We start from the raw sequence: 18940 nt of genomic DNA, 5'->3' as shown, positions 1-18940 counted from the left end.
ATTGGTGACGCACATCCGGCCGCATTAGCGATGTTGCTGCGTGTGACACCGATGAGCGATTTTGCATCGTTGCAAAAACGTGCAAAATCGCTCATCGGTGACATGGGGGTCCATTCTCGATTCTCGTTACTGCAGCAGTAACGATGTAGTTAGTCGCTCCTGCGGCAGCACACATCGCTATGTGTGACGCCGCAGGAACGAGGAACCTCTCCTTACCTGCCTCCCGGCCGCTATGAGGAAGGAAGGAGGTGGGCGGGATGTTCCGGCCACTCATCTCCGCCCCTCCGCTTCTATTGGGCGGCCGCTCAGTGAAGTCACTGTGACGCCGCACGGACCGCCCCCTTAGAAAGGAGGCGGTTCGCCGGTCACAGCGACGTCGCCGGGCAGGTAAGTATGTGTGACGCGTCTGTGCGATGTTGTGCGGCACGGGCAGCGATTTGCCCGTGTCGCACAACAGATGGGGGCAGGTACCCACGCTAGCGATATCGGGACCGATATCGCAGCGTGTAAAGTAGCCTTTAGGCTATGTGGCCATGATCCAGCGACACGGCGTCTAGTACCCAGTGTCAGCCTTCCTGCAGAAATATGAGTGTTGTCCACGGGAGAACGCAGCTGCCCATGCCTACGATTTGGGTTCAGGCTGCTGTGGACTTTAGTTCTATGCTACCTGTAGAGCACACTCATCTCCGCAGCATAAATTGACATGCTGAGGCTCGGGAAGCTGCGCCACAGGTCGATTTTTGCTGCGGAGAAAAGAAACACAGTGGGCACGGGATTTCTAAAAATCCTGCCACTGTGCTTCTACTGCACAACGCAGCGTTATGGACGCAGGGAAAACACTCTGTGCCCAAAACGTTGCAAACCCTGATTGTGGGCACACAGCGTAAAATGCTATAATGGATGAATGGATAGATGTCAAACATATATAACGTCCCACCCCCCTGCATATACTAAGCTGGCGCCCTTTAGTGCCTTTCATGTGACACTAAAAGATGCCTAGCCTTGTATTTAGCCCAAAAAGAAAAAAAAAATAATTAAAATAAATGACGTGGGGTCCCCCCTATTTTTGATAGCCAGCTAGGGTAAAGCAGACAGCTGTAGCCTGCAAACCACAGCTGACAGCTTCATCTTGTCTGGTGATCAATTTGGAGGGCTCCCCAAGCTGTTTTTTTTTTTTTTTAATTATTTATAAATAATTAAAAAAACAAAACAAACGTGGGGTCCCCCCCAAATTAGATCACCAGCCAAGGTGAAGTTGACAGCTGGGGTCTGGTATTCTCAGGATGGGAAGAGCCATGGTTATTGGACTCTTCCCAGCCTAAAAATAGCAGGCCACAGCCGCCGCAGAAGTGGCGCATCCATTAGATGCGCCAATTCTGGCGCTTCGCCCCAGCTCATCCCGCGCCCTGGTGCGTTGGCAAACGGGGTAATAAATGGGGTTGATACCAGGTGTGTAATGTCACCTGGCATCAAGCCCAGCAATTAGTTATGTCACGGCGTCTATCAGATACCCGACATAACTAATTGACAGTAATAAAAAAAAAAAATTGACAAAAAAAAATTTGAAAAAACACTCCAAAACATTCCCTGATTGACCAATTTATTGAAAAGAAAAAAAAATCCGCTGTAATTCATTTGGACGTCCCACGTCGACTCTGGACCTTCTAGAATATGGGGGACACGTTCAGGGAACGTATCCCCCATTTTCTAGTATTGCAGACCCTCCATTTGAGGAGAGTGGGTGCAAAGAATCTGCACCCACCCTCCCTGGGTCACAGCTGCAGTGTGCCGAGCAGCAGCAGCCAGCGTCCTGAACACAGGAAGCTGACAGCCGCGCTCTGCACATGTGACCGGCGTCTGCTGTGAAGGAGCCGGAGGAGGGGGCCGCAGGGGATCAGCGCTCCGACAGGTATGTATGACACCGGGGAACACCGGGGGGGATAGGGGGGACCCGACAGGGCCTAGGGAGCAGGTTTCTGTCGCATGTGTTATGGCACATACGACAGAAACCATAAGAAAAGTGTAAATGCGGCCGGCGCGCTGCTGTGCTCGCCGGTGCGCGCGGCCATCTTGGATTTTCGGGAGGGGGTTGGGGGGGGGCACTTTGGGGATACCGAAGGGACCGGAGGGAACTGGGAAAAAGATTTATCTCCCATCTGGCATGTTTGATCATGCCAGATGGGAGATAAATAATTTTTTACCGGCGCGGTCATTTACTATAACTTGATGATCGGTATACGGTGTATACCGGTCATCACGTGACTGGGGACCGGAAAAACCGGCCCAAATCATGATGTCCAGGGTCTCAGCTACCCCCAGTAGCTGAAACCCCGGAGATTTTCTGACGCTGGGGGGCGCTATACACTTATTTCTGCCCGCAGTTTTAAAACGGCAGAAAGGAATAAGTACCCTTTTTTGGTGCAGTTTTAAAACGTAACGCGGTCGTAATGGGGTTAAGTCTAATAAAACAATCACCAGGATTTTCGGATTTAACCTAAAGCCAGTGCTATACTGGCACTATCAGGCTGATTCTCTACATACCTTTAGTGGTCAGCTTGGATGTTTAGGTTTTGAAATCCAAGAAAGTAAAGAAATCCCCTCCCCCTGTTAGAACTAGCAAAGTATTATACAATCGATTTACTCTTTGCCCTGCAGGACCTGTGGTGAGGTCATACCCATGTGACCAGAAAAGGCGGGGCTTTGGCCAACAAAGCTGATACCAGGAAGCAACATTTTTCTGTTGGCTGAGGCCCCGCCCCATCTGGTCACATGGGTATGACTTCACACAGGTCCTGCAAGGCAAAGAGTAAAACGATAGAATTAGTATAAGTATTATACCAACAGGGGGAGGGGATAACTATGAATACCTCCCCCCAGATATTATCTGATCCTCAGCTGCTGTCACTCAAGAAGCTGATGATTTTATAAACTTTACTTTCTTGGATTTCAAAACCTAAACATCCGAGCTGACCACTACAGATATGTAGAGAATCAGCCTGATAGTGCCAGTATAGCACTGGCTTTAGGATATATACAAAAATCCTGGTGATTGGTTCCCTTTAACCTAGCTGTTCAGTGGTTTATTGTCTATACATTTCAAAATCTACTTTCAAAAACTATGTATACGTGAATAAATATGATTTTGAAATGCATATGGAGCACCCCATGGGGCCTGGGGGGGGGGGGGGGGGGGGGCGATACTCGTTGCCAGGCCGGTGAAGGGTCAGGGGGGGGATGTCACGGGTGGCCTGCCCGGTTTCGTGACCCGGAGGTGCTCATGGACAGGGAGGATGGATGGGGATCAATTCATGACCCACCTGCAGTACGCGGCCAGGGATTAGCCACCAATGCTGTCGCTGTTCTCCGGGGCGGATGGTAATAGCAGCAAAGATGGTTTCTGCTCCCCACAGGTGGAGTGGGCCCCGGTGAGGATGATGGGGATGATAGTTGGCCACTGGCGCCGGAGCATGAGGCGACGGCGCCGGTAATTATAGACTGAGGCAGCAGGTGCGGGTCAAGGTTAACTTACTCACTGTTCTGGTGCTGCACTTAGGGTAACAATCTCCGCCGTGATGGGCCCCAGCCGATCCCAGGTAAGTTCAAGGTCAATGCCGATGCTGTGAACAGTGGGACCTTCCTCCTTGGGCTTGGTGTTGGATCCCCATGGTCTGAAGCTACTTGGGGACCACGGTTCTTGACTTTTTGTCAACCGGCCCGTATGCAGGTGCAGCGGGTTCACTGTGGAGCCGGACTCAGATCACGGCTCCGGATCCTATGTAGCACTGTGCTTTGGGAACTTTGGTGGCCAGAGGGACGTGTAATCTCCCTGTCCTGCAGATTCTGGTGATGTGACGTGAAGTACGTGTCAACCTAGGATTCTGCACCGGTCCCGAGGGAGCAATTAATCTCTCCCCTCAGCAACCGTATTTCTCCATTTGTCTCTCAGCTCACTCGGTCGTCTGCCTCTTCGAGTTGGGCCGGTCTAGCTCTTAAGCACGCTCTCCAATGGCCGTGTTGTTCTGTGTCCCAGACTATTCTGGAAATGATCTTCTGTGTGTTCTGTAACTTCCCCAGTGCTGCCCCACCTCCCAGGCCATTGCCCTGGTAACCGGGAATTTCCCAGGGGGCTGACTTCCTGAGTTATGTAACTGACTGGCTCACTAAGGCCTTGTGCGCACTAGGCGTTTTTGCTGCATTTTTAGCGGCGTTTACCGCGTTTTTCCACTGAAAATGCAGTGACATTGCTTCCCCAGCAATGTCTATGAGTTTTCATTTTTGCTGTCCGCACACAGCATTTTTTTGTAGCTGCATTTTTGTGGTGACCACAAAAACGCATCATGTCAATTATTTCTGCATTTTTCACTGCGTTTTTAACTCATTGAGTTCAATGAGATGTTCAAAAACGCAATGAGAAACGCATATAGCTGCGTTTCTATGACTAAAAACGCAGCTATAAAACGCAAGGGGTGGGTACTACAGTGACGTGTACAGGAAGAGGATTCCTTCTGTTGGTAAACACAGAAGCGTGAATCCTCCCGATACCGTCACCGCCGCTTCCACCTCCAGTCCTGTGCATGTCAGCTCCCGAGCGGCGTCATGGCTGGGCGGGAGGTGGAGGCAGCGGCGAAAACAAAAATGTGAACAGTAGAAAAAAAAAAAAAATGTCATACTCACCTGTCTGCAGGGTCCCGGTACCATGTCCGTTCCCAGCTCCTGTCCCGGTACCGCCGCTTTGGCTGTGTGCTCTCGGGCACCTACGAAGCCTGCAGGACCTGGCGATGGATCACCTGACGCATCAGCTGATCGTAATTCTCGCGGTGTCGCCGGCTTTTTAACGCCCGGCCGGTTTAACCTATCAGCTGATCCTGCCATCAGGAGACTTCATCAGCTGATTACCGGCAGCTCCTGCAGCGATGGGACAGGATCAGACTCATCCGATCGCTCCAGGAGCTGCCGGTAATCAGCACGGAGGTGACTCAGTTTTATTTTTTTTTTTCTACTGATGCATCAGCTGATTGTATAAAAGCCGATCATACAATCAGCTGATGTGTGATGTGATTAACGTCCTTTAACCTGACATCATCTGATCAGTATGCCTTCCAGCAAACCGATCAGATGATATTGGATCCGGATTGGACGGCACGGGACCCTTGACCCAGGATTACTGCGGAGGGGGGTTCTTTATTTCAATAAAGATGGAGTCACTAATTGTGTTGTGTTTTATTTCTAATAAAAATATTTTTCTGTGTGTTGTGGTTTTTTTTTCATCTTTACTAGAAATTCATGGTGGCCATGTCTAATATTGGCGTGACACCATGAATTTCGGGCTTAGGGCCAGCTGATAATATACAGCTAGCCCTAACCCCATTATTACCCCGCGAGCCACCCCGGCATCAGGGCAGCTGGAAGAGTTGGATACAGCGCCAAAAGATAGCGCTTCTATGAAAGCGCCTTTTTCTGGGGCGGCTGCGGACTGCAATTCGCAGCGGGGGTGCCCAGAAAGTATGGGCACCCTGCACTGTGGATTCCAATCCCCAGCTGCCTAGTTGTACCTGGCTGGACTCAAAAATTGGGCGAAGCCCATGACATTTTTTATTTTTTTTTTTTAATTATTTCATGAAATAAAAAAAAAAAAAAAAAAATGGGATTCCCTATATTTTTGGTTCCCAGCCGGGTACAAATAGGCAGCTGGGAGTTGGGGGAAGCCCGTACCTGCCTGCTGTACCTGGCTAGCATACAAAAATATAGCGAAGCCCATGTCATTTTTTTTTTTTTGGGCAGAAAACTCCTGCACACAGTCCTGGATGGAGGATGCTGAGCCTTGTAGTTCTGCAGCTGCTGTCTGCTCTCCTGCATACACTAGTTCTGCAGCTGTCTGCTCTCCTGCATACAATGAAGAACATATTGAAGAAGGATATGACTTTTTTTTATTTCATCATCAACAATCTTTAATGGCATTTGTTTACTGATTAAAAACGCAGTGAGTAAAAACTCAGCAAAAAACGCACCAAAACGCAGTAAAAACGCACGCGTTTGTTGCCGCGGGCGCTTTTTTTAAAGACAAAAACGCACATAAAACGCAGCATGTAAAAAAAAAAAAAAACCGCCTAGTGCGCACATACCCTAACTGGGGGGTTTGTGTGAATGTTGTATAAGTGCTTAACACCAGCAATTAACCTCTTCATTACCCTGGATAAGTACTGCACCTTAAGTGCGATGCAGTACACTGTGGCGACTGAAGCCTCAGGGGTGCCACACACACAAACCACTTTGAATTATCCTCTTCTTGTGATAGGTACTGGATCCATTAGCAGTGCAGAAATCCAGTTTTTACATTATCATTTGTTATTAACTCTTTGTAGGCCAGAAGCAGCTGTCTTCATTGAATACTTCTAGTGTCTGCGTGTCACACAACCCCACCAATTGAGCAAACACCATAACCTCATATTTCTTACCCACTCAGATAAGACCTTACTGTGCCTTATGTTTACTTCACAGTTTAAGTTTAAGGCTATGTGCACACAGTGCGTTTTTCGCGGCGTTTTTGCGCGTTTTTCGGGTGCGTTTTTGGCCTCAAAACTGCAGGACTTTGCTTCCCCAGCAAAGTCTGAGTTTTAATTTTTGCTGTCCCCACACATCTGATTTTTTTCAGCTGCGTTTTTGTGGTGCCACAAAAACGCAGCATGTCAATTATTCCCGCGTTTTTCACTGCGCTTTTCATCCATTGAGTTCAATGGGATGTTGAAAGACGCAATGAGAACCGCAAATAGCTGCGTTTTGGTGCGTTTCTGTGCGTTTCTAAGACCAAAAACGCAGCTATAAATGAAGGAGGTGGGTAGTAAAGTGACGTGTACAGGAAGAGGATTCCTTCTGTCAGTATATACAGAAGCGTGAATCCTCCCCGGTACCGTCACCGTCGCGTCCACCTCCCGTCCTGTGCATGTATGCTGCCGTGCGGCGCCATGTCTGGGCGGGAGGTGGAAGCGGCTGCGAAAACAAAAGTTAACAGTAGAAAAAAAAAAAAAAAAAAGTTATACTCACCTGTCTGCAGCCTCCCGGTGCCATGCCCACTCCCATCTCCTCTCACGGTATCGCCGCTCCGGCTGTGTGCAGACGGCCGGGAAAGCTCCGATGGATGCAGGACCTGGCGATGGATCACCTGATGCAGTCACCTGACGCATCAGGTGATCGTAAGTATCGCGGTGACGCGGGCGCCCGGCCGGTATCAGCGGATGCGTCAGGAGACTTCATCCCTGATTACCGGCAGCTGCTGCAGCGATCGGACGGGATCAGACTCCCGCCCCATCGCTGCAGGAGCTGCCGGTAATCAGCACATAAGTGAGTATTTTTTTTTTTTTTTTGCACCGATGCACCTGCTGATTGTATAATCGGCTTTTATACAATCAGCTGATGTATGATGGGATTCAGGCACTTGATCCCGACACATCATCTGATCGCTTTGCCTTCCAGCAAACTGATCAGATGATATTGGATCCGGATTGGACGGCGCGGGACCTTGACCCAGGATTACTGCGGAGGGGGGTTCTTTATTTCAATAAAGATGGAGTCACTAATTGTGTTGTGTTTTATTTCTAATAAAAATATTTTTCTGTGTGTTGTGGTTTTTTTTTTATCTTTACTAGAAATTCATGGTGGCCATGTCTAATATTGGCGTGACACCATGAATTTCGGGCTTAGGGCCAGTTGATAATATACAGCTAGCCCTAACTCCATTATTACCTAGCTAGCCACCCGGCTTCAGGGCAGCTGGAAGAGTTGGATACAGCGCGAGAAGATGGCGCTTCTATGAAAGCGCCATTTTCTGGGGTGGCTGCGGGACTGCAATTCACAGCGGGGGTGCCCAGAAAGCATGGGCACCCTGCACTGTGGATTCCAATCCCCAGCTGCCTAGTTGTACCCGGCTGGACTCAAAAATTGGGCGAAGCTCACGTCATTTTTTTTTTAAATTATTTCATGAAATTCATGAAATAATTTAAAAAAAAAGGGCTTCTCTATATTTTTGGTTCCCAGCCGGGTACAAATAGGCAGCTGGGGGTTGGGGGCAGCCCTTACCTGCCTGCTGTACCCGGCTAGCATACAAAAATATGGCGAAGCCCACGTCATTTTTTTGGTTTGGGGTGGGGGGGGAGGGGGGAGGGGGGAAAAGAAATCTTGCATACAGTCCTGGAAGGAGGATGCTGAGCCTTGTAGTTCGACAGCTGCTGTCTGCTCTCCTGCATACACTATTGGATGGAGTATGCTGAGCCTTGTAGTTCTGCAGCTGTCTGCTCTTCTGCATACACTAGTGGAGAATGAAGAACACATTGAAGAAGGAAATGACATCAGACCTTTTTTTTTTGTTTACTGATAAAAACGCATAAAGACGCAGTGAGCAAAACGCAGCAAAAAACGCACCAAATAGCGGCAAAACGCGTGCGTTTTTTGCCGCGTTTTTTCGACGCAGGTGCGTTTTTAGCGGCCAAAAACGCACAAAAACGCAGCGTCAAAAAGACGCACTGTGTGCACATAGCCTTAAATTGATTGTCTGACAAAAAAAAAGAAGGATTTTCTCTACAAATGGCCTGTGGACAAGAGTGAGGCGGTGTCAAACCTTAGAGCCCTATTTTCTTCAATGTGCTCCAGCTGCAACACCAGGCTCTGTCCAGAGATAAGGGTATCATTTCCGGAGAAAAACCAAAAAACCCAAAAAGAAATATTTTAGGTTTTAAATGCAGTGCTCTTCATTTGATTCCCTTATAGGTTTTAATGGATTTTCCACATACAGTCTAGTTGCCAAAAAAGTTACCAATATGGCAACCATATATTTGGGGGATGTGGACTCTAGCTTAAAGGAGTATTCTCATGAGTAAAAGTTATCCCCTCTATGCTATAGGGGACAGCTTCCTGATCACTGGGTGTCTTGTCTGCTGGAACCTCCACCGATCCAGAGAACTGAAGCTCTAAAAAGCTCTATGTACATGGAGCGGTGGTTGGTCATGTAGTGCCACTCCATTCATTCTTAACAGGACCAATTGAGATGGCAAAAATCCCAGCTGGTCATCGGCAGTCCTATAAGAATGAATATCAGCATTGTGAATTATCTACCACAGCTCAATTCATACAGGGCTCCTTAAAGACCAGTTGCTTGGGATCAATGGCAGCCTGAGCAGCCAAACACGCTCAATTGGAAAACTATCCCCTATCCCATGAATAGGGGATAATTTCCAAACTTGCGACAACTTCTTTAACCCCTTCACCCCCACCCCATTTTCACCTTTATGACCAGGCCAATTTTTTTCAATTCTGAACATTGTTACTTTATCATTTAATACTTCTAGCATGCTTCACTGGATTACAGTGATTCTGAGAATGTGTTTTGTGACTTTGTTTTTACACACACAAATATAAATTTCCCCTAAGTGTCACAAACAGCCAGGGACTGCATGGGGATCGTCACTGGTTGTGAGAGCCGTGACTTGGCTGTCAGAAAAGCAAAGTGCCTGGCGGCAATCCCATCTGGCACAGCGTCTGTGCCACTGTGATCGCCAGGATCTACCTATATGTTCGAACGGCGGGAACTACGTCCCTTCTAGGACGTGTAGGAACATTCAAGGTCGAGAAGGGGTAAAATGATTAATTTAAGAATTATAGCCCAACAAGAATATACATAAAATTTTAATATGGTATCTGCTCAAAATAGAACAGGAGATACAGTTACAAATATTATTACATGCAGATAATACGGCATACCATATCCATCCTGCTCTCCAGGTGTCCTATATCGGTGTATTCTCAGTACATGATCCGCAATTTCACGATCATTGTCTGCATCCATTTGATCCAAAACAATAAACAACAAATCAAATCTTGAGAGCAGAGAATCTTGTAAGCCAATGTTTTCCATAGGTGTCCTATATTGATCATACTGTAAAATGAAAACAAATACAAAAAGGTCATAAGCTGGGATAAATCAAAGATTGTACACATGGGGGAAAAAAAAAAAAAAAAAATCTATGCAAAGATTTCTTACTAAAATGGGAACACATCGGGTAAACCAACAGAAATGGGTATATGAAAGTTAGAAACCATTTTTGGGCAGCTGAAGAGCACCAAATGGGATGTAGATGCAAATGATAATGCAGGAATACTACTTTACAAGTCGCTAGTTATACCAAAGAAATTAATTGGATGGGGCACCAGGCTAACCCACTAACGACACTCAACAAAGAAATTTCAAAACCAGTAAGTCGAGGAATTATGAAAGTCACAGAATCGGTAGACATGTTAATATGCACATGATGAAAAAACACAAACAACATTTTCAGAACATTTAAATTCATTCAGTATTGCGTAGGAGCATCAAACACAGAAATACGTGCACTTACATGCCTTCGCTGCCATCAAAGAAATTATTAATGATCATCTGAGGAATGTCCTGTGATGAACAAACGTGGACTTGCAACTCATGACCGCTGTTGGAAGCTACCTTTGTAGATGTGCTGAAGGAGAGATAGGAGTTAGTCAGGAGATGCTACAGGCCATGGTGGCAAATTAAGCCCAAGCTGACTGCTCACAGTAGTACAAGCAACATGTGACCTGGTGTCATATTGAGAAACTGTTCCTGGGACACTTTAGCGAAATGGCAGTACCACCCATTTTACAATTGATTGATTCTGTACTGCAAGTGAAATTGGATGTTATATTCCAAGTGTAAGATTGCAAATCATGTATTCAACAAGCTTAAAAAGAGGTTGTCCACTACTTTATATATTTTGCCCATTTACTTTAAATCACTAAATTAAGTGTATTTTGAAATACCTTGTTTTATGAATTTGGGCACTGAGCGGCACTATCCCTGTAGTTCAATGCCAATTACGTGAACCCCGGCTGCTGTAGCCGCTGGCATCTGGTGATAACATGTCAATTTTTTGGTGCTGGAAGTTGATCAAAGATCACCCTATTGTGCGGGCACTCACCTAATTGACTATGCTGTGGGCAGTTTCATTGCCTACGGCACAGCCCAAGAATGGAGTCCGTGGGTACAGGGTGGGCTGAAGCACGCAGTACAGGGGGGCCCACCCACCACAGTGCCTGCTTCATCTAGATGTGTGTCCAAGGGGACGCATCCAACTGAAATACATTGCAGCACAGAGACCAGTTGGGTCAAAAACTCACTATGGGCACGCAACCTTATTAGAAGGTTTTTGCATGACATTGAGCTACAAGCCAGACGTCCAGCTACAGGTGTTGCACTGAGTCCACACCAACACTCAAAGGCTTTCATAGTGCAGAGCAAGATAGTAATGGAGGCTGCAATGGAGGCCCATTATTTTAAGCAATAAGTCACACTTTTGTCTTGGTACACAACACAATCAAGAGGCCTTCACAAGAGAACATTAGAATTACTCTCAGGCTTATAGTGGGGGCAGCATAATGGACGGTAGTGGGATCCCTCTATTCATTCCAGGTACACTAAAAACTTGGTATTACATGGATTTGCTTATGGAACTGGTGGTATTGCAATTTCTCCAGTGTCCCAGAATATGTTTTTGAACATTCTACTGTGAGCAGCCCGTTTGACCTAAACATACCATCATGGTCTACAGCGTCTCTAAACTTGACTCCTATTGAGCACATCTGGGGCGTCATCCAGCAGCGGATTTTGATGTATTTTGTACCAAAGTCCATTCAGTGTGGCAGAGCATACCTCAGACAACCTCACAGATACAGAAATACACACTTAACATAAGGCATGTATGTGGAACTCACACTTTATATTGGATAAAGATTTGAAAAAAAAAAAAAAAAAAAAAAAAAAAAGGTTTTTATCATTTGCATATCATTAACATGTCTGTCTACACTGATTACACAGCTCTTTCTTATTGGAGTTACAATTTCGATGATTAGGAGTATATAAAAAAAAATAAATAAAAAAAACAAATACAGAGAGCCATCATGATTTATTGATACCAAGGGGGCATTAAGTACGGTACATTTCCATAAAGAGGTGGTTTCCAATGTAGGAGGAGATATTTTGCTGAAAGTACAGTTAAACTACAGCACTCCTTACCATAGGAAGGTGTTTAGGTAAACTCACTAAATAAGGAGCCCATATGACTTTGTTCTAAAAATTTATTCTGAATGTCCCCTTGGACAATAAAATTATTCCTGCCTATAATCTAGTTTTAATGAGTCCAGTCACCTTCTCAATACAGGAGCAAGTGACCATATGATTAGGACCTGGGAGAGGTTGAAACGTCAATTAATGTCACATGTCCTAATATTTTGGAGTTAACCTCTACACAATAAATTGAGAGATAGTTTAGATAAAAAAAAAAAAAAAAAAGTATCGTGAAGTGCGGTTGTTTTGTTCTTCAATTAATGGTAGGAACAATTTCCTTTTTCCATGTCTTCCCCCAAAAGGGCATAGAAAGACTACCAAATTACAACACAATTCAGAAGCGACAATTGCTTGAAGGAGTTTACGTCTAAAAAGGGCCTCTGTACAATGTTTAGAAAAGATATGAAAACTAGACCAAGAGGCCACCTACAAATTTGATAATATCTTACACCAGCTTTTTTTTGCCCATAAGGAGATTGATCTTGTGGAAGGAGAACAACTGTTCTGAAAAAGACTTTCTTAAAAAAAAAAAAAAAACTTGTAACACAGCTGAGTCTTCATTTCAATATAATATTGCATTTTTCTATATAAAAAAATTAAAATAAAATTTAACAATTCAATGTGTAGCTGACTTCTAAGAATACTGCTGTTGAGATGGGAAGAAAAAACAAAAACAAAAACCCAAACCATTATCCTGGTGGATGATGGGAACTTCAAAGACTATTTTGTAAGTCAGAATAAACAAGAACAGTAGCTAATCCGCCCCCATATTTTTGAAGAAATCATATCCCAAGACAAAGTAAAAGGTCATTAATCTCAATAAAATTGTGGAAATCACAGTATAAACAGACATGTTAATGATGATAAAGATTTGAAAAAGGTTTTTCAATCATTTGCACAAGTATCAAGTGTGCGCGCCACACACAGAAGCAATTAGGGGGGACCTAGGGAAAGAATTTTTGTAATCTAGATGGGACCATTTAACATTTAGGCTAGGTTCACACACTGCGTTTTTTTGACGCTGCGTTTGTGCGCTTTTTGCGGCAAAAACGCACAAAAACGCACCCGCGTCAAAAAAAGCAGCAAAAAACGCACTCGTTTTTGCTGCGATTTGGTGCGTTTTTTGCTGCGTTTTTGCTCACTGCGTCTTTATGCGTTTTTTTATCAGTGAACAAAAAAAAAAAAGGTTGATGTCATTTCCTTCTTCAATATGTTCTTCATTCTCCACTAGTGTATGCAGGAGAGCAGACAGCTGCAGAACTACAAGGCTCAGCATACTCCATCCAATAGTGTATGCAGGAGAGCAGACAGCAGCTGTCGAACTACAAGGCTCAGCATCCTCCATCCAATAGTGTATGCAGGAGAGCAGACAGCAGCTGTCGAACTACAAGGCTCAGCATCCTCCATCCAATAGTGTATGCAGGAGAGCAGACAGCAGCTGTCGAACTACAAGGCTCAGCATCCTCCTTCCAGGACTGTATGCAGGATTTCTTTGCCCACCCAAAGAAAAAAAAATTACGTGGACTTCGCCATATTTTTGTATACTAGCCGGGTACAGCAGGCAGGTACGGGCTGCCCCCAACCCCCAGCTGCCTATTTGTACCCGGCTGGGAACCAAAAATATAGAGAAGCCCTTTTTTTTTTATTTCATGAATTTCATGAAATTATTAAAAAAAAAAAAAAAATGACGTGAGCTTCACCTAATTTTTGTGTCCAGCCGGGTACAACTAGGCAGCTGGGGATTGGAATCCACAGTGCAGGGTGCCCATGCTTTCTGGGCACCCCCGCTGCGAATTGCAGTCCGCAGCCACCCCAGAAAATGGCGCTTTCATAGAAGCGCCATCTTCTGGCACTGTATCCAACTCTTCCAGCTGCCCTGATGCCGGGTGGCTCACTGGGTAATAATGGGGTTAGGGCTAGCTGTATATTATCAGCTGGCCCTAAGCCCGAAATTCATGGTGTCACGCCAATATTAAACATGGCCACCATGAATTTCTAGTAAAGATAAAAAAACCACAACACAAAAATATTTTTATTAGAAATAAAACACAACACAATTAGTGACTCCATCTTTATTGAAATAAAGAACCCCCCTCCGCAGAAATCCTGGGTCAAGGATCCCGCGCCGTCCAATCCGGATCCAATATCATCTGATCGGTTTGCTGGAAGGCAAAGCAATCAGATGATGTGTCAGGATCAAGTGCCTGAATCCCATCACACATCAGCTGATTGTATAAAAGCCGTTTATACAATCAGGAGATGCATCGGTGCAAAAAAAAACAAAAAACTCTTATGTGCTGATTACCGGCAGCTCCTAGAGCGAGTCTGATCCCGTCCGATCGCTGCAGCAGCTGCCGGCAATCAGGGATGAAGTCTCCTGACGCATCCACTGATAGGTTAAACCGGCTGGGTGCTGGCGTCAGCCCGAGACTTCCGATCGGCTGATGCGTCAGGTGACTGCATCAGGTGATCCATCGCCAGGTCCTGCATCCTGCAGACATACGTACCCGGGGAGACTGCACACACCCGGAGCGGCGGTACCGGGAGGAGAATCTGAGAGCGGGCATGGCACCGGGAGTCTGCAGACAGGCGAGTATGACTTTTTTTTCTTCTAATGTTCACTTTTGTTTTCGCAGCCGCTTTCACCTCCTGCCCAGACATGGCGCCGCACGGCAGCTGACATGCACAGGACTGGAGGTGAAAGCGGCGGTGACGGTACCGGGAGGATTCACGCTTCTGTGTTTACTGACAGAAAGAATCCTCTTCCTGTACATGTCACTTTACTACCCACCTCCTGCGTTTATAGCTGCGTTTTTGGTCTTAGAAACGCACCAAAACGCACCTATTTGCGTTTCTCATTGCGTCTTTCAACATCCCATTGCACTCAATGGATGAAAAGCGCAGTGAAAAACGCGGGAATAATTGACATGCTGCGTTTTTGTGGCACCATAAAAATGCAGCTGAAAAAAAAAACGCTGTGTGCAGACAGCAAAAATGAAAACTCAGACTTTGCTGGGGAAGCAAAGTCATGCAGTTTTCTGAGCAAAACCGCACCCGAAAACTGCGCTAAAACGCACTGTGTGAACTTACCCTAAATAAATAACTTCATGCTGGCCACTGAGCGAGACATTAAAGCGCTCCCATTAACTTTTCTTTGCCTAAATCTGTGCATCTGTTAGTGTAGGATATAGTCATGTCAGTGTGTTAATACACTTACCGACTGCCTTGTTCTTTGGTATCCCTAAAAGTTCTGCTCCTGATCCAAGTCATGTGATGGCGATTCAGATTCTCCAGATCACATTACACAGAGACCTTGAAATGGCTTTTACAATGCCAGTCTATGGAACATCAGAACGATGCTCCATAGACCTACAGTGTAAGGGCTCACTCACACGAGCGTATACATCAGTACATCGGGCGAGTGCTATCCAATGGTTTATCAGATAGCACTCGGACCAATGTTACTCTATGGCGTTAATCTCTATGGAGCATGCGCAGCTTATCAATTCAGATTTATGCTCAGTAGATTCTGTCAGTGCATATTTTAAAGCGAGAACACAGCAAGTAGAGAATATATCTGACAGAGACAAAGAAGATAGAGCTAGAAACCCTCAGACCATAAGAGTTTACACTCCACAGAAGAACGCAAAACTTACCCAGTGACTCTAGAGTTGGAAAACTGTGCAGCACTGGTCACCGCTGATCTCTGATGGCCCAGGTACTGACCACCCCTATACAATGAATACTACATCTGTAATCCAAAACAAAATGACGTTTGCTTGCTCTCTGATGCTTTAGCAGATTGGGAACTGTTGCTGTGCAAGATTTTTGTTTTGTTTTTGACATCGATTCTCAAAAAGTTTGCATTTGCGTGAAACCACAGATATCAGTATACATAACAAACTCAATGTTCTGCATATCGATCTGCTCTAGTTGCAGTATTTCACAATAAAACATATCTGTTAATAAGAGTGAGCCTGTCCCTGTTTCATGAGGTCTGTATTTAGGCCAGAATAATTTGCAACAAGTTCTATCCAAGCCATCATACCATTAGACAAAACCAGCATTGGCTAAATTAGATGCTGCATTACAGTTTCTGGCCCTATCATACTGGATTAATCATAAGAAAGTACCCTATGGTGGTTAATCACGTTGTCCATTATTTTATCAGTGTCATTTTGTTCCACCAATTAAAGCATCTCTCAGGTGTATTTTTATTTCCATGTTGGAGTGGTGCTTTAAATGTAAGTCACCTGACCCTGTATTAAACTCACCTGCTGACATCTTCAGCTTTTCCAGAGTTACTCAGGTCGTAGTTTCAGCGTTTCACAAATCAACTCTATGAGAGGCTCATTCTGGCTCTCAGACTTGCATTGATCACTTGTGATGAAACGTCTGGCTTCCGGACAGTCAGAACTTATGGGCACAAGCTGGCGCCGTGAGCCCAGAGCTGCGCCCAAATAGGATGAAAACGCCAGAGGCCAAGTATAATAATAAGGGCAGGGGACCTAGTTTAATAAATACCACTCCAGTGTTGGAAAAAAAAACCTGCAGGAGCGGTGCTTTAATGGAATCAGTGTTGAAGACTCAGCCTTTTGAGCAGAAGTTACAATGGCCCAAATGCAAAAAAACAATAAAAGGGAAACATCGAGATTAATGAATGATAAGCAAGCACTAAAGTGATCGGGCACTCGTTACTCAAATTGAGCACATCTGATGCCCTGACAGGGGTAGACTTCAGTAAAAAATAGTAGTCAATTAGTGATGGGAAGAGTGTCTCAGCCTGCATGCAGCAGGCCAACAAAAAAAAAAAAAAAAAGCATTTGTGTGTGGAGCAGGGTTTTTGGTTTTTTTTTTTATAGACCACAGCATCCGGACTAATTTATTTTACCCCGAGTTAGAGCCAGAGACTGCAAGTGACTCCCACTGGGATGCTGGATCCCAGCATTCACTCAAGGGAGCTGGCTCTGTGTTGGATTATTCATGAAGGACACGACCAAGCACTCACTATGCTTGACCGAGTAGTATCGAGCACGCTTGCTCATTATTAGTCAGGATCCCATCTAGATAGATCAGCTTATCTCAAAACACAAGCAAATGTTAAAAGGGTCATGTTTACATGTTTAAAGACCATTGATGTAGACCATATATTAAAATCATACCCTTCCATACACTGGATTTGCTGCAGCCAGAACACTGCATCGGGCATTTAATCTTGCTTGGATCCCAGCTTTTGCTATTGTCACGCGTCCTTGCTCCATGACTTCATGTATAGCGGTCCTGTCCATGTCAGACATTTTGTCAAATTCATCAATACATACAACACCTCTGTCAGCAAGAACCATAGCACCAGCCTCAAGACGCCTCTCCCCTAACAAGAAAAAGTAGATTGTTACACGTGTGCAGCATACCTAAATCTAGAGTTTACCTCATCTTGTGGAATTCTAAGGCTCCATGCCAACAATGTAGTGACTGTATGGACTAATGTGCCTATTGGAATGATTGACCAATGGACACAAGGACTTCGATGGTGATTCAGCAGGACTGGACATATGTTCATTCATGTGAAAATGCAATAACAAAATCAGGCCAATTGTGTCCTTCCTAGATTATACTGTGTCTCAGTACATCTGTCTCTATATGACAGATTTTTAAAAAAAAAAAAAAAAAAACAAAACAAAAAACTAAATACAACTTCTAAGCTTATTTTTAGTCCAGTGCTGATGAATCATGTATAGATACAGATACAGTATCATGCAAAGGTTTGACCTCACTATTGTGAGCACATAAGCATATCTCCCAACTTTTTTTGAACAGAACGTGGGAAAAGTCATGTGGTGTGCCACAGCAAATATTCACCACACCCCAAGCCACATCCATTTACCATTTCATTCTACCCTGGCAGGAGGAGATGTCAGAGGGGCAGTGGCAGTTTGGGACAGTCAGCAGATGGCAGAGCCTGAGATTTAAAGCAGTGCTTGGTGCTTTTAGGGTACGTGCCCACGGTCCGATAAGCTAGACGGAGTATGTCCTCTCCTGCGGGACCACAGGAACCAAATCGGGGAAATGAGTCATGGCATGTTGCAATGGATGTAGTCATAAGTACAACTATTGTGGTCTGTCCCTATTGAGGTCAGTATACTTGGTCTTGGACTAATGTACTTGATAAAATAAGGGAATATTTTGATGAGCTCTGCCAACTGTACTTATATCACATAATATTAAGCACTTGCAATTTTCTAGCCATTTCTTCCATGGCAGGGTGTTATAGGGTAATGTAGGGACAGTCAACGGTAAGGGGGGGTGCAGACCTCCGCTGCTACGTGGTGCACAGGAGGGAGGAAATATTGTAGGGATGGTGCTCCCCCTCTTACTGTGCACGTACACACACTAATATTATATATATACACATATACATATATATATACATATACACACATATATATATATATATATATATATATATATATATATATATATATATATATATATATATATATATAACACAAATCATACATGAACTACACAATACGTAAATTCTAGAATACCCGATGCGTAGAATCGGGCCACCTTCTACTATATATATATATATATATATATATATATATATATATATATATATATATATATATATATATATATATATATATATATATATATATATATATTATATATATATGTTGTTGTGTGTAGTTACCAAGTGTTTGTGTAGGGCGCTGTACATGTTCTGGATGTTGTCTGGGTGTGATGGGGGGTGAGAGCGGTGTTGTTTGTGTGTTGCGTTGTTTGTGGAGCGCTGTGTGTCTGTAGCGTTGTGTG

At 44.7% G+C, this 18940-nt stretch overlaps 1 protein-coding gene across 1 annotated transcript in view; it reads right to left on the bottom strand.

Annotated features, from left to right (window-relative positions):
• LOC142244164 (maternal DNA replication licensing factor mcm3) overlaps positions 1-18940 on the bottom strand; it is a 77209-nt gene that overhangs the window by 23074 nt on the left and 35195 nt on the right. The window contains exons 9-10 of the mRNA XM_075316361.1: positions 17284-17492; positions 9751-9925 (exon numbers count right to left, since the gene is read on the bottom strand). Coding sequence (XP_075172476.1) covers positions 9751-9925; positions 17284-17492 — 384 coding nt within the window. The remainder of the gene's footprint in view (positions 1-9750; positions 9926-17283; positions 17493-18940) is intronic.

This window comes from Anomaloglossus baeobatrachus, chromosome 6 (genome assembly GCF_048569485.1).
Source record: "Anomaloglossus baeobatrachus isolate aAnoBae1 chromosome 6, aAnoBae1.hap1, whole genome shotgun sequence".
NCBI classification, from domain to species: Eukaryota; Metazoa; Chordata; class Amphibia; order Anura; family Aromobatidae; genus Anomaloglossus; species Anomaloglossus baeobatrachus.
This window is presented reverse-complemented; position numbering and strand designations above follow the sequence as displayed.